At 43.6% G+C, this 13,917-nt stretch overlaps 1 protein-coding gene across 4 annotated transcripts in view; it reads right to left on the bottom strand.

The window, feature by feature from the left end:
• The window catches only part of PTAR1 (protein prenyltransferase alpha subunit repeat containing 1), a 51,583-nt gene extending 38,691 nt beyond the window's left edge, over window positions 1-12,892 (bottom strand). For 2 of the 4 annotated variants that reach the window (XM_036330880.1, XM_036330881.1), the window contains exons 1-2: window positions 12,708-12,891; window positions 2,996-3,165 (exon numbers count right to left, since the gene is read on the bottom strand). In XM_036330880.1, coding sequence (XP_036186773.1) covers window positions 2,996-3,165; window positions 12,708-12,793 — 256 coding nt within the window. In that variant the 5' untranslated portion in view covers window positions 12,794-12,891. Of the gene's footprint in view, window positions 1-2,995; window positions 3,166-12,707 lie in introns of all 4 variants that reach the window. The other 2 variants (XM_036330883.1, XM_036330879.1) reach the window with 2 other exon arrangements.
• Window positions 12,893-13,917: the final 1,025 nt, after the last annotated feature.

The raw sequence follows: 13,917 nt of genomic DNA, 5'->3' as shown, positions 1-13,917 counted from the left end.
CTCTGTAATAGAAGTGTCAGAGATGAAAGAAAATTAGTAAAATGTATATGAAAATCTTTCTCCTGTCAAAGTCTGGGGCATGCCGTGGGACCCAGAGTCAAGTCCCCACCCACCTGCGTGCACCTTGAAATTACACAAGACCCAGACCCGGCCAGCCCCACACCCGTCAAGCCCTGCTGGGCGGGGGCACAGCCTCGGGTCCCCTGGCCTGGCGCCATGCAGGGGGTGCAGCCTCAGGTTCCCTGTCAAGCCCCACCGGGTGGTGGTTGGGGGCACAGCCTCAGGTCCCCCATCAAGCCCCACCAGGTGGGGGGGTGCAGCCTCAGGTCCCCCGTCAAGCCCCACCAGGTGGGGGGGGTGCAGCCTCAGGTCCTCCAGCCCGGTGCCATGACGGGGGGCGCGGACTGAGGTACCCTGGTCCAGTGCCAGGGCAGGGTGCATGGCCTGAGGTCCCCCATCAAGCCCCACCAGGTGGGGGGGGTGCAGCCTCAGGTCCTCCAGCCCGGTGCCATGACGGGGGGCAGGTCCAGTGCCAGGGCAGGGTGCATGGCCGGAGGTCCCCCATCAAGCCCCACCAGGAGGGGGGGGGGGTGCAGCCTCAGGTCCCCCACCCCGGCCAGGCGCCCGCAGCCTCAGGTCCCTGCTGATCACTTGTTATGGCTCATTATGGGAACCCCGCCTCCGCTGTGGGCGCAACCATCTTGTGTTATGGGAACCCTGCCGCTGCTGTGGGTGCAGCCATCCTGTGATGGCGTGGCGGAGTGAGGGTGGATTTGCACATTACCTCTTTATTATATAGGGTGTTAAGGACAATGCTGAAAGGAATATAAGTAAATTGCTATGTAACATCTTTGGTAACACTCCACAGATTGTTTTTCACTCACTATAAGCTCCTTGAGTAAAGAGAACATATATTATTCATCTTTTTGTCTCCTACACTACTTAGAACAGCTTCTGCTATGAGTAGGCCCTTGGTAATGGCTACCAAGCTGATAATGAAAATTCCCTATGAAACAAAGTTCTTATTCAAACTTAGCCACCAAGCATATTGAGTACTTTTAAAGGTACCGATATAATGTGGGGAGGGGCAGGAGCTTTACAAAAACAATCTTGGTTTAGTACTCTCCAAAAAAGGGAGCCCTTAGGTCTTACTTTTACTGAAAAGTAAAGAGAATTTGTGTACATGGAGGCTTAATATCACCTATAGCGGGAAACTAAGACAATAAACCAGGTGGAATGAGTAGGGATTGTCTGCTGCAGCAAAGAGGAGCAGAAGAAGTGAATGCTGGGATGGTTTTCTTTTGATCATATCAGCATAGGAAAAGGACACAGAGGGCTTGAGCTCAACTGGGTTTCACAGTATAACAAATCACAATACAACTACCACCATGATGCTTCCATTATCTCATTTGGATTGCTACTAAAATGAGTTCTATTGTTTATACTAGAGGCCCAGTGCACAAAATTCGTGTACGGAGGGGTTTGTGGGGGGAGTGGTCCCTCAGCACAACCTGCATCCTCTCCAATCCAGGAGCCCTCAGGGGGTGTCCTACTGATGGCTTAGGCCCACAGTCTGGCCTCCCTCTGTGGGAGGCAACTGAGCCGATCAGGGGAAGGCACCGCCCCCATCACCCCGCTGCTGCTGCCATTGCCGGCCGCCAAGGTGTTTTCATCAACACGGACTCCAGTCCCTTCACCACAAAAAAATGACAACTTTCTTAGGCATTTTCAAGATGTCTCTTTCATAGGATATGACATTTCTGTCTTTCTTTTTTTTTTTTTTATCCTCACCTGAGGATATTTTTCCATTGATTTTTAGAGAGCATGGAAGAGAGAGGGAAAAACAGAAACATCAATGTGAGAGGGACACTTTGATTGACTGCCTCCTGCATGAGCCCTGACTTTGCCCCTGACCAGGAAGGAGCCTGCAACCTAGGTACATGCCCTTGACCAGAATCGAACCCGGACCCTGCGGTCCGCAGGCCGAGGCTCTATCCACTGAGCCAAACCAGCTAGGGCAGGATATGACATTTCTTAGCCCCTCCAGCAGTGGACCTTCATTTTTTCCTCCAGAAGTGAGGTGGAAAAGCCCTAGATCACCTTCTTAGATTCTTATTACGCAATTTACCAAGAACACTGCGAGTGGCGTACCGGGAGCTTAGTGAATGAGTGGTCAGAAAAGGTGTTTCCTCTGCAGCTCACACATAGAGGCGGGACTGCCGGCGCACCCAGGCTGGCAGGCCCTTTTCCCTGTGGGCCTCCTCACCGCAGGGCTGCTGGCAAGCCTGTTCTCTGCTTTCTGCAGGCCTGTCTGCTCGCCGCCACCGCCGCTGTGGCCCATAGGCAAGTCCTGCTCCCTGCCCTCTGCGGGCCTGCCTGCTCACCGCTGCTGCCATGGCCCGCAGGCAGGCCCTGCTCCCTGGTCTGCGGGCCTGCACCATCTGTGGCTTGCCTCACCAGGCAGCAGTCCCTTCCCGCCCACCCACGCACACAGCCTTTGTGACTGTTACGGAGTCCTGGCTAATTTGCATATTACCTCTTTTTATTTATACACACACACACACACACACACACACACACACACACACACACACACAGAATAGCACTAAAGGATTAGAAACCAGAGAATCTGAGCTGGTAGCAACCGCAGTCCTCTTCTCTTTGGTCACAGAATACCTTCTTCAAATACAATTTAATAAATGACCCCTCTATATTAAAAAAGATAAATCAGAATTGCTCGATTTACTACTCAGTTTTCAGTAGGTGGCTTGGCACCCTGCTTGAGGCACCTCCCATAGAATCACTATGGATGTAAAATTTGAAAACTACTGATGAGTTCAAACTCCTCACTTTTCCGAGGTTACACACCTGCCCGGGCAATGAATGAAAGAGGTAAAACTAGAATCCAGCAATGCCAGCACCCAGAGAGGGTTCTTCCCACTATATTCCATGCTGCTTCCAAAAAACAAAGGAAGATGACAGAGTTCATACTTACCATCTTTGTTCAGCCATTGCTTTCTTGTTCTGTACAAAATGAGCTTGTTGTGGACATACGGTAAAAGGAACTTGACACACCAGCTCTCCACACCAAGTTTGTTTTCAACCAGGACTATGGGGCTCCGGTTATACCTAGCTTCAGGACATGGGATCAGGCCAATTTCATCTCTTAATATGTAAAACATAAAAAACAATTAAAAATAAGAATACTACCTTTTCAATCCTGCAGAGCATTTTTAAAAATCCACTAATTCCTACTTCTTAAAAGTATTATTTAGCTCACCTACTGGATTGGTAGAAATTTTTTAAAACCACCAGATTTTTAATATTGGCAACAGTACAGGAAAATTAGTATGCTATAATCCCTGTTGATTGGAATAAAAATCAGTCTAATCTTTGAATGGAAATCTGAAAATTTTTCAAAATTTTAAATATACATACTCTTTGACCCGTGATTCCACTGCTCAGAAATTATACTGTACCAAATTTTTTGAACGGGATGTTGACTGCAACAACACTGGAAATAATCTAAATGTGTATGAATATAAGACTAGTAAAATATATATGGTTTATCCATGTAGTAAGAGGTGTAAAAAAATGAGGTAGATATGCATATGTTGGTATGAAAAAGGTGCCAAGATCTATGAAAAAGCAAAATGACAAATATAGTGTATACCATAAAGCCTTCTGTGTAATTTTTTAAAAGAGCTATATATGCATTAAAATTTTTCTTGGAAAGATACCAAGAAACTTTTGGGGTGATAAAGGATTTTATTTTTGTACAGTTTAAATTTTCTAATCACTTGTATATATTACTTCTATCTTTTTAAAAATGTGAACAAATGTACTTATGCTTGCCTGCTAATAAATGTATGTGGAAACAAATTATCAGTAAAACTTATTTTGTCATTGAGATTGTGGACCATATTTTATGTTCTTTATAATCCTTTAAACTTAAAAAAAAACACACACACACACACTAGTAAATGTTAAAACACAAAATACATCTCAGAATTTGATCATTTTCATCAAAGGCATCAAAGTGGATTCCTCAATCCACTTCAACTCAAGTTGAAAATCTATGTTACAGGCCAAGATTTAGTAAACAATATGTAAGGCAGTTGATTTACACAGTAAATGAACCAGCAAACATAATGTTTCTGCAAAGCCTACACACATGCTTTTCAAGTAAGGAAATTACCTTCTTGCTTACATGAAACATTCCTTCTCAAAGAGTATGCCCTTCCCTTAATTAATGAATAGCTAATAAAATTTTTTTAATAAAAGCAGCTAACAAATAATAACATTTTTAGACTATCTAAATAGATTTTTCAGATGTTCTTTAAAAACAAAACTGGTTTTCAGAGCTTGTGTATTACATTATCTATTCTGTCCCTGGGGTTCTCCTGCCAAGAAGACAGTAGTTTCATAGATGAAAGAGGAGGAAACATGTCTAATTATAGGTTATAAGAAAAGCCCTCTTTTTTTGTTAGGCCATCAATACAAATTGGTGGGAGGCCGTGGAACACAAAATCCTTCCTAGAAACTCTAAACAGAATAGTTCAAAGGTGACCTGGTTTCTACTGATCACTTCATTAGTGACACAGGGATATACATTAATAAAAAAGGGTACTCTAAGGGTTGCAAGTCTCTAACCATTCTTTCAAGCTAACTTAACTTGTAAATATATTTTAAGACCTAAGGCTTTTGTCCTGACAACTAGCTCAGTTGATTCAGAGGTGTTCAATACACCATGTCAATACTATCTAAACATTTTATGAGTACTACTCTAATGTACTGGCTACTGTGCTAGATTCTGAAAATGCAAAAATGAACAAGGTGGTCCCAGGTTTCACAGAGCTGATGGTTTTGCTGGGGAGTTGTTTCAGTATTTACACTAATAAAAGAGAAAGATGCAAACTGACCGTACCTTCATGACACCCCACCAGCCAATCCAGAGTATGCAACTTAACCCAACAAAGATGGCGGGTTAATTTGCATATGCAGGCGCCAAGCGGCCGGGTGCGGGGCGGGACTGGCCCAGTCGCTCCGGGCCTCTGGGCAGCGTGGGAAGGCGGAAAGGCGGCTCCAGGCCAGAGCAAAGGCGGTGCCAGCAGCCAGGGGAAAGAAGGCACATTCTTACACGAATCTTTGTGCAGCGAGCCTCTAGTCTATAATAAAATGTTACCACTTTGTCATTCTAGTAATATAAAAAAAATTCTGTAGGAATAATTAACCAATGCTGAGAGATCATCTGAGGGAGGTCAATGTCCAGTACACTGTTTTTGCATTTGTATTTGGTGATAGGACAACTAGCCACATCTAGATCTATACCCGATTAATATATGTTAGAATCTCTGATATTTTCTGGTGTTCAGGTTTTACTATATAAAGTAGATCATTTAATAACTAGAATAATAGTAAAAAACAGCTCTGACTGGTTTGGCTCAGTGGATAGAGCGTCGCCTGCAGACTGAAAGGTCCCAGGTTCGATTCCGGTAAAGGGCATGTACCTTGGTTGTGGGCACATCCCCAGTAGGGAGTGTGCAGGAGGCAGCAGATCGATGTTTCTCTCTCATTGATGTTTCTCACTCTCTATCTCTCTCCCTTCCTCTCTGTAAGAAATCAATAAAATATATTTTTTAAAAAATAGTAAAAAACAAAAACAACCTCAGTTCAATTATTTCGGAAAGTTTGTTCTGAGGTCTAATAATCACTTACAACACTGCCAAGAACTGCAAAAGTCAACAATATGAATGTTGGAGTAACAAAAATAAAAGAATCCTAGCTTCTGGGTACAGCCTGGTGGTTTGTTTTGTTGTTTTGTTTTGTTTCTGGTTTTTTTTGGGGGGTGGGGGGGGGGGGAGATGGGTTTTTATTACTTAAAATTCACAATATAAAAAAACAAAACCCTGCCTTGCTCACTATTTATACCCCAAACAAAATGCCCAACTACATGTACCTAAATGACAGAACAGAGCCATCTGCACACATACAAAAAAAACTGCACATTGTTTTAGTTGGCTACTGCACTTCCAAGCAATAATTAAAAAACTAAGAATACCTTGGATACAGTAGGTGCTCAGTAACTGCTACTGAAAGGTTGATTATCCTTGCACTTTGGTGATAATATTCAAAATAAATAAAGTTCAAAGAGCATCACTTCTCGATTCTGCAAGAAAACCTAACCACTGATTTCCTTCTAAGGCAGTGGGCTCAACTCCTAGCTCTGTCAATGTGATATATAGAGCATGTCACTTGGTCTCTGTAGATCTCATTTTCCTAACTTTTAAAATGTGGAATTACATTATATGTCTACGTAAAGGCAATGGGCTGCTAGGTCTCCTCTTATCCAACTTTCAAATTTTAAGACCTGGCAGCTTTTCTCAAGTAAGAATGAGAACTGTCATATCAGGAAATGTAAAGCACTAGAAAATAAAAAAAAATCCAAATTAAAAGAGAGGCAGTAATATATAGCGACAAAAGCACTTGATCTTCTGAGGTCGAGATCTCCGTTCTACCACTGACAGTCAATGTGAACTGAGTAAGTCACTTGGCCATCAGTATCCTCATCTGAAATACAGAAATAATACTTTCCCTGCCTATTATAAAGAGCAAATAATACATTGTAAAGAAATGTGGTTGCCCTAGCTGGTTTGGCTCAGTGGATAGACTGTTGGCCTACAGACTGAAGGGTTCTGAGTTCAGTTCTGACCAAGGCCACATACCCGGGGTTGTGGTCTTGATTCCCAGTAGGGGGCGTGCAAGAGGCAGTAGATCAATGATTCTCTCTCATAATTGCTGTTTCTATCTCTCTTCCTCTCCCTTCCTCTCTGAAATCAATAAAAATACATATTTTTTAAAATGTGGTAACCTGTAAAGTGCTCAATCCTCATATCTACGTTTCTCGTCTCCCTCCTTTCCACTCTCTCTAAAAATCAATGGAAAAATATCCTCAGGTGAGGATTAAAAAAAAAAAAAGAGCCTGAGGTCAAACTGGAAAGTTCCTTGCTTAACAGATACTGATAAAGTGAGGAAAAGAATGTTAAGCTTTTACCGAGTTATTTGACCCTAAAATACAGTGCTTTGCTGCTTCCTAAAAATATAACAAGTACTTTAGGCAGATAGGTGGGTCAGTAAGCTTCCAAATAACCGTGTGCGTGACTTCAGACTTCTATGTCTAGTCCCTTAGGTCATAGTCCACTTTTTTCCCCCCAGACAATTTGGGATTCCAGAATCATTTTAAAATTGGAAGGGACCTCATTTGTCTAGTCTCTCATTTTATCAGATGAGGAAACTGAGGTCCAATAAGGTCAATAGAATTAACCCAAGGTCATTTTGGCCAGTGGCTAAATTAAAAATTGGGACTTCCTTTTCAGAGGGAAGGCAGGTGAGGGAGGGTGGGTGGGTAGGTAGGTGGGAAGAAAACTTGTAACGCATACATGAATAATACATCAACACACACAATAGGGTGGTGAAGGCCTGGGGCAGGGGTGGGGGTCGGGCTAGAAGGGGTCAATGGGGAAAAAAAGGAGGACATATATAATACTTTCAACAATAAAGATTAAAAAAAATTAGGACTTCCTAATATTTAGCTCCAAATCCTTGTAGCCACAGGAAAGTGAAAGCAAGCAGGATTTATATTAATTCCTTCTAGATTTCCGGTATTTGAATTCTAATTTTCTACTCAAGAAAAGTTGGGAAACTCAGGGAAAAAACAGCTAAAAGTCATCTGCCAGCCATCTACCACTGTTATATTTGGGCATGTGACCTTTTTTTCTAAATATTTTATAAAGTGAGATTATACTGGACATACTCCTATAATCCTTTTTAAAAATTTAATTCACAGTAATAACTTTCCTACTAATTAATACATATTTAATGGTTGCACTGAATGTGCTATAAATATAAAATACATCTCCAATTATTTCCTTATGAAATGTCTTAGAAATTTTTGAGTTTTTCACTGCCAGCAAATTTCATTCCTTTATATTTATAGTTTCTAGAAATTGAGATTCCTGGTATTTAACAAGGATATCTGCATTACCAAGGCAATAGGATTTTTAGAGTTGTTAATATTTAGGATGATAATCAAGTTCTGATCTTTTTAAAGAGATACCACAATGCTCACTTTTTAGGTTCCTTTCGAGCGCTGAATGTCCCACCACATTTACTTAGAAAGATCGGTATGTCTCTGAGTGCTTCACTTCGCAATGGGGATCCAGTGCCTTCCAGATGAAGTTCAATGTTCACATAACACTAATATTGACTTTGACCCTCATGTTTAGACAGTGTCTCTTATCTATACTTTTCAGAAATATCATCCATCAACTGGAGTAGGCCCATTTATTTTTCACAAAATATTGACCAGCTTCCCTTCAAGAGGGAAGGATGGTCCCCAAATACTAAAACCAAACCCTGCAATGTGGAGTGATAAACAGAAAACAGCCCAAGGATACAGGACAAATCTTTTAAATCTAACATTTCATTTTTGTTTCTCTTCAAACTGGAATTTTTTTAAGAATGACCAAAGGGAAAGTTAGCAAATCTGCTAAAGGAACTGACTTTGTATATCACTGAAATTATATTACTGACCTTATGCAGAAAACATCTACACAAATTACAACTGTTTATTGAATGTGCATTGTATGCAATATTTTATATCAGGCTTTTCATACACTATTTCATTTATTCTGCACAATAATTTTATAAAGTAGGAATTTTAACCCATTTTAAAAATGAGGAAAGAATCTTGTCTAAGTCTACCCAACTAGTAAATGATAAGCCAAGATTCAAACCCAGGGCTGCCGGACTCCAAACCCAAACATTTTATAACTAACTATACAATTATTTAAATAAACAGATAAAAATCATGTGTAAAGAAGGACTTGTATGCATGCATAATAAGCATAACCAATGGACATAAGACACTGGGGGGGTAGGGGAGGCCAGGGGATTGTTAAGGGCGGGGGGAAAAAAAGCAGACATATGTAATACTCTTTGTAATACGTTAAGCAATAAAACAATAAAAAAAAATCATGTGTAAGAAGACAAGAGACTCTCTGGTTTCTGATTCTTCAGTTAAATTTGCAGACAGACAATCTAAAACTGCCTTCATTACTACTACCTTCATTGGGCCCTACCCACTACCTAGGAAGGGTGTATTTTCTCTGAGCCAACTTTTATCCATCCCTCATAGCTCAATTTAATTATTTTCTCAGAAAGAGCTATTTTGACCATTTAACCTAAATTAGGCCTCTATCCATGCTTCTTATCCTTTGGGGCTCTTTTCATAATCCCTGTATTGATTTGTTTAAAGTTCCATTAGGGCAGGGACCATGTGTGGTGTGTTCATCAATCTACACCCTGCTCCTAGTCCTGCAGACCCAGAATTAGCATTGCAAAAAGAAGTGCTCTTTTGCTGAATGCATGCATGGTATGAAAGAAATTAAACCACAGTCAGGATTTCCTACATAATCTGGTCCTACTGTATCTTTTCAATTACATTTGCTATCTGGGGTTAGTTTACTGTTCCCTGCGGAGGTCTTTGGCTCCGAATCTGAGATAAATCTTACCTAGTTTTCAAAGTTCAGCTCAAAACCCACCTACCCTAAGGGCCTTGGCCAAGACATTCCATACCCAGCCTCACTTCTAAAACCCACATAACATTAGCTCACCAGACTGCTAGTCCAGCCTTTATTATAAACCACTTTGCAGGGTTAATTTACTGTTCTTGCAGGAAGGTCTTAGGTCACCATCTACACCTGTACTGTGTAATACAGTAGTCACTAGGAATATGTGACCATTATGTATAAATCAATTAAGATTCAATCAAATTTAAAATTCAGTTCCTCATTTGCATTAGCCACATTTTAAGCACTCAAGCTACATGTGGCTCATAGCTATATTAGACAGAACAGGTATAGAACATTTCTATCATCATAGATATTTCTGTGAGTGTCTTGAGTATAACTGTGTTTTATATTCCTTCCTATTCTACACTGTGAAGATGGTACCTACAGCACCTCGTAAACAGTGAGAGTTCAATAAATATTTAAAAGTAATAAAAAATAACCTGCTGGAGACCTCTGTCATGACCCCAATTCCACTGTAAACAGGAGCCTTCTGCTTTAGCACAGGCTCTATACAGTAATTTACTGTCAGTCCCTGGGTCAAGCCTTCAGTTGTTTTTCCAATAGTAGTCTCTAAGAGTCAACCACAAAAACAACATTCCTATGGTATTTTTCAGTTCATGAAGTGTTCCATATTCACCATTCATATATTTTTTAAGGAGCACAGGGATTCAGGCTAAGCCTAATATTTACCCAGTGGCAACTAAGTGTTACCAGATATTGTGTAAGGTAATTTTCCTGTGTTCTCATCAGCCTCACTAGATCAAGAGGAAACTGAGGCTCAGAGAAGGTAACCTATCCACACCCACCACTAACAAAATCCACATATCAACCACTGTATCTTTCACTGTGTCTTTGACTCCTCCTGGCTAGAGATCTCTACAAAGTCAATGGAGTTGATGTTGACTAATAAAATTGCAATCTATCTTGTGTTTGGAGAAAAAGAAAAACAAAAAGTAAAGAATGAAAACCTTTCTTTTTTAATACTGAAAACTGTAATTAGGTACTAACTTTCAAGGTAAACAATGCTCCCCCTCCCCCCTTTAACTAGAAATACAGCCTATTTGGGGGGGAGGGGCTAGATTGGGGAAAGAAGTATAGACAATTTTGAAAAGTCCAAATTATAAGACATTTTAAAGGGTGTATAGTAATATCATTGAAGATATTATTATTGCAGGAAATATGTACTAAAATATAGCTGAAGACTGTTATTGAACAATGGGTTAAGCTACTTAATTTTTCAGCCCTATATTATATATCATTATTTCAAATGCCCATCTTATTTCATACTTTTAAATCCTGAATGACCCAAATGCTTAAGCGTAAATTATGCATTCATTGAGTACATTCATGAGATTTCACCATAAGAATATGATTAAAGAAGATATTAAAATCCTTTATAAGTTTCAATAAATGTGATCCAGGAGAATTGGGATGTGTTCCAAACAGCACTGTGTCAACCTGCCAATGAACACTCAATCTGTTTCTTCAAGTATAAAATACCGATGCTTTTCTAATCTACCTCAACGGCAAGAAACTAAGATGATTACTGTACTTATTAGATTAGACTTCTTGCTAACCTGTTATAATCTCTTCAAGAAAAATAACACCAATGAGGAGGAAACAGGCCCTTCGTTTGTCTGGTTTTTTTTTTTTTTTTTTTTTTTTTGATGATGTCTCTCATTTGCCCTAAAGCTCTATTTCTGAAAAAGGGACGGAAAGACTGATATACAAGGCATCAAAGCATTCTTCACAAGGCCCAGTCCCCACTATGGTTACTGCCAAGAAATCATTCCAAACGCTCATTCTCAAAGTGTCGGCAGTCACAAGGGGAAAGGAAGTGGACACTGCCAGAGGCGGCCGGTGCGTTTGGAGGCCAGCAGTGCTTTGTTTTTAATGAGGCACAGATGCAGGTCTCCAACTGTGTGCCACCAGAGAGCAAGGCATCCGAGGGCTTCTCAACTCTTTTATAAGCATCGCCCGGAAGGAAGAGAAGGCTTCGCGTTGATGTAGGTTTGGCACCTCTTTTAGGCAGGGAGGCTTAAGGGCTTAGACCACTTAAAAAAAGTAACTCGTGAGTTCTAAAGAATAACATATTACACAGAAGAGATAAAGATAACGCAAAACTGGATTCTATGTTTCTTTTGTGGGTGAGGGATGGGAGAAGAGCTCCACTCCTGCTTCTCCCTCTTTTGTACAATGTAGCTCGCTCGCTCGCTCTCTCTCTCCCCAGCTTCCTATTCGCTTGCTACATACAAGCACAAGTGCCAGAAAGAAGATCATTTCTCCTATCTCCCCAGTGAAACGGAGAGGAAGCAGGGAAGACACAGCGTGGCAGTGCTCTGTGTGCTACTTAAACAGGGCAGCAGGGTCTGGATTAAAAAAATAATAATAATAAACTGGTTCATGTGCTTGCTCCCTGTTACGATGGTTCAGCTAATGCTAAAAGGTGTCGAGGTTTCATCTACTTTCCGTTCGACTCCTCCTGTGCCGACGGACGCTAAACTCCCGAGAATGCTCGGTTCACCTTCAAAACACAATGTTTCGTCGGAGTCCCTGTGCAACCTTGGGAAGCAGCCTCCACTCCCTCTGGTTAGAAAGCTGAGAGGGGTCCGGGCCCGCTGAGGACCAGCTGATCGGTGACCCCTCCGACCAGCGGCCGGGATGAGCCGCAGCGGAGTTGTGTGTACGCAGCACAGAGACTCGCATCGCGTGTGCGCCCGGGTCCCCTTCCCGATCAGACGGGGGAGGCGGACGCCCGGAGGACGTCTTTCCAGGTTCCCGAACTCCTGGGAAAGGACGGGGGCCGGGGGAGCCGCAGAGCGAAACAAACTCGCTCCCCGTGCTTTTCCGAGGTCACTGCGAGGGACGCTCCCGGCAGCGGTCCCGGGGCGGAGAGCGGGCCCCGCGGCGGCCGGCGGCGATCCGGCCGCGACCTGGCTCCCTCCCCTGCAGCGAGCGGCGCGCCAGGCCCCGCCGCCCGCGAGTCGCCGCCCGAGGTCGGCTCCGGGCTCGGCCCCGCCCCCCTCCGTCCCCGACGACCCCCGGAGACGGCGGCCACGCCGGCGCGCGACTCACATGTGCGGGTTCCTCCGGAAGGCGTTGGTGATGTCCTTCACCACCCGCTGCACCAGCACCGCCACCTCCTCGCTCGTCTCGGCCATGTTGGCGGCCGGGCGGCTCGGGCGCGCCTCCGGGACAGCGCAGCGCGGCCGGCGGGGTTCCGCGGGGAGCGCGCGTGTGCGCCGGTTTGGCGGAGCTCCCGCCTCCGCCCCTGCCGCCGCCGCGGCCGCCGAGAACTTCCGGGTCGTCCGCCGGTGGCCGGGGCGTGGCGCCCGCGGGGACCGGAGCGGCCTGGTGGGTCGGGCCCTGACGTCCTCTCCTGGTCCCTAACAGTTGGTCAGCGTCCCGGAAGATGCTGCAGACTCAGTGGCAGGTCTCGGTCTTACACATTTTATTTTCATTTCTATCCAGTCGGGGCTGCGAGTAAGTGGTCCTCAGGTCATCCCTGTCCCGGCAACTTCCATTCTGCAGGAGTTGCCAGGTCCCGGGAGCCCCCGAGGGAAGTTTCCTTGCGACTGCAAGTCCTCGTGAGCAGTCAGTACCTTTTGTTTTGTTTTTTGAATATATTTTTTAAAATATATTTTATTGATTTTTTACAGAGAGCGATAGAGAGTTAGAAACATCGATGAGAGAAACATCGATCAGCTGCCTCCTACACACTCTCTACTGGGTACGTGCCCGCAACCAAGGTACATGCCCTTGACCGGAATCGAACCTGGGACCCTTCAGTCCGCAGGCCAACGCTCCAGCCACTGAGCCAACCCGGTTAGGGCATGTTTTCTGAATATATTTTATTGATTTTTTTACAGAGAGGAAGGGAGAGGGATAGAGAGTTAGAAACATCGATCAGCTGCCTCCTGCACACTCCCCACTGGGGATGTGCCCGCAACCAAGGTGCATGCCCTTGACCAGCCAGGTTCCCTTGAGTCCGCAGGCCGAGGCTCTATCCACTGAGCCAAACCGGTCAGGGCACAGTCAGTACCTGTGAGAACTTATTTGCTTTATTTTTCCAGCTGTCGGGAGGAGGCCTTCAGAGGCGCTCCTGGCAGAAGGAGCCCCGATTGGACCTTGTTGGGGGCTTCCTTTTCCTGCGTGCCAATTTCGGCCTCGGAGCAGCCGTCCTCAACCATTAATTTTTAAACAAACTTAACGAATGCATTCAAGGAAGGAATAGGAAAGAAAAGGAAACGTTCTTTGCCAGCTGGATATAGGAAGTAGGAGTTCA

The sequence above is a fragment of the Myotis myotis genome, unplaced genomic scaffold (assembly GCF_014108235.1).
Source record: "Myotis myotis isolate mMyoMyo1 unplaced genomic scaffold, mMyoMyo1.p scaffold_m19_p_12, whole genome shotgun sequence".
NCBI classification, from domain to species: Eukaryota; Metazoa; Chordata; class Mammalia; order Chiroptera; family Vespertilionidae; genus Myotis; species Myotis myotis.
The sequence above is the reverse complement of the archived record's forward strand: the minus strand, read 5'-3'. Positions and strand labels throughout refer to the sequence as shown.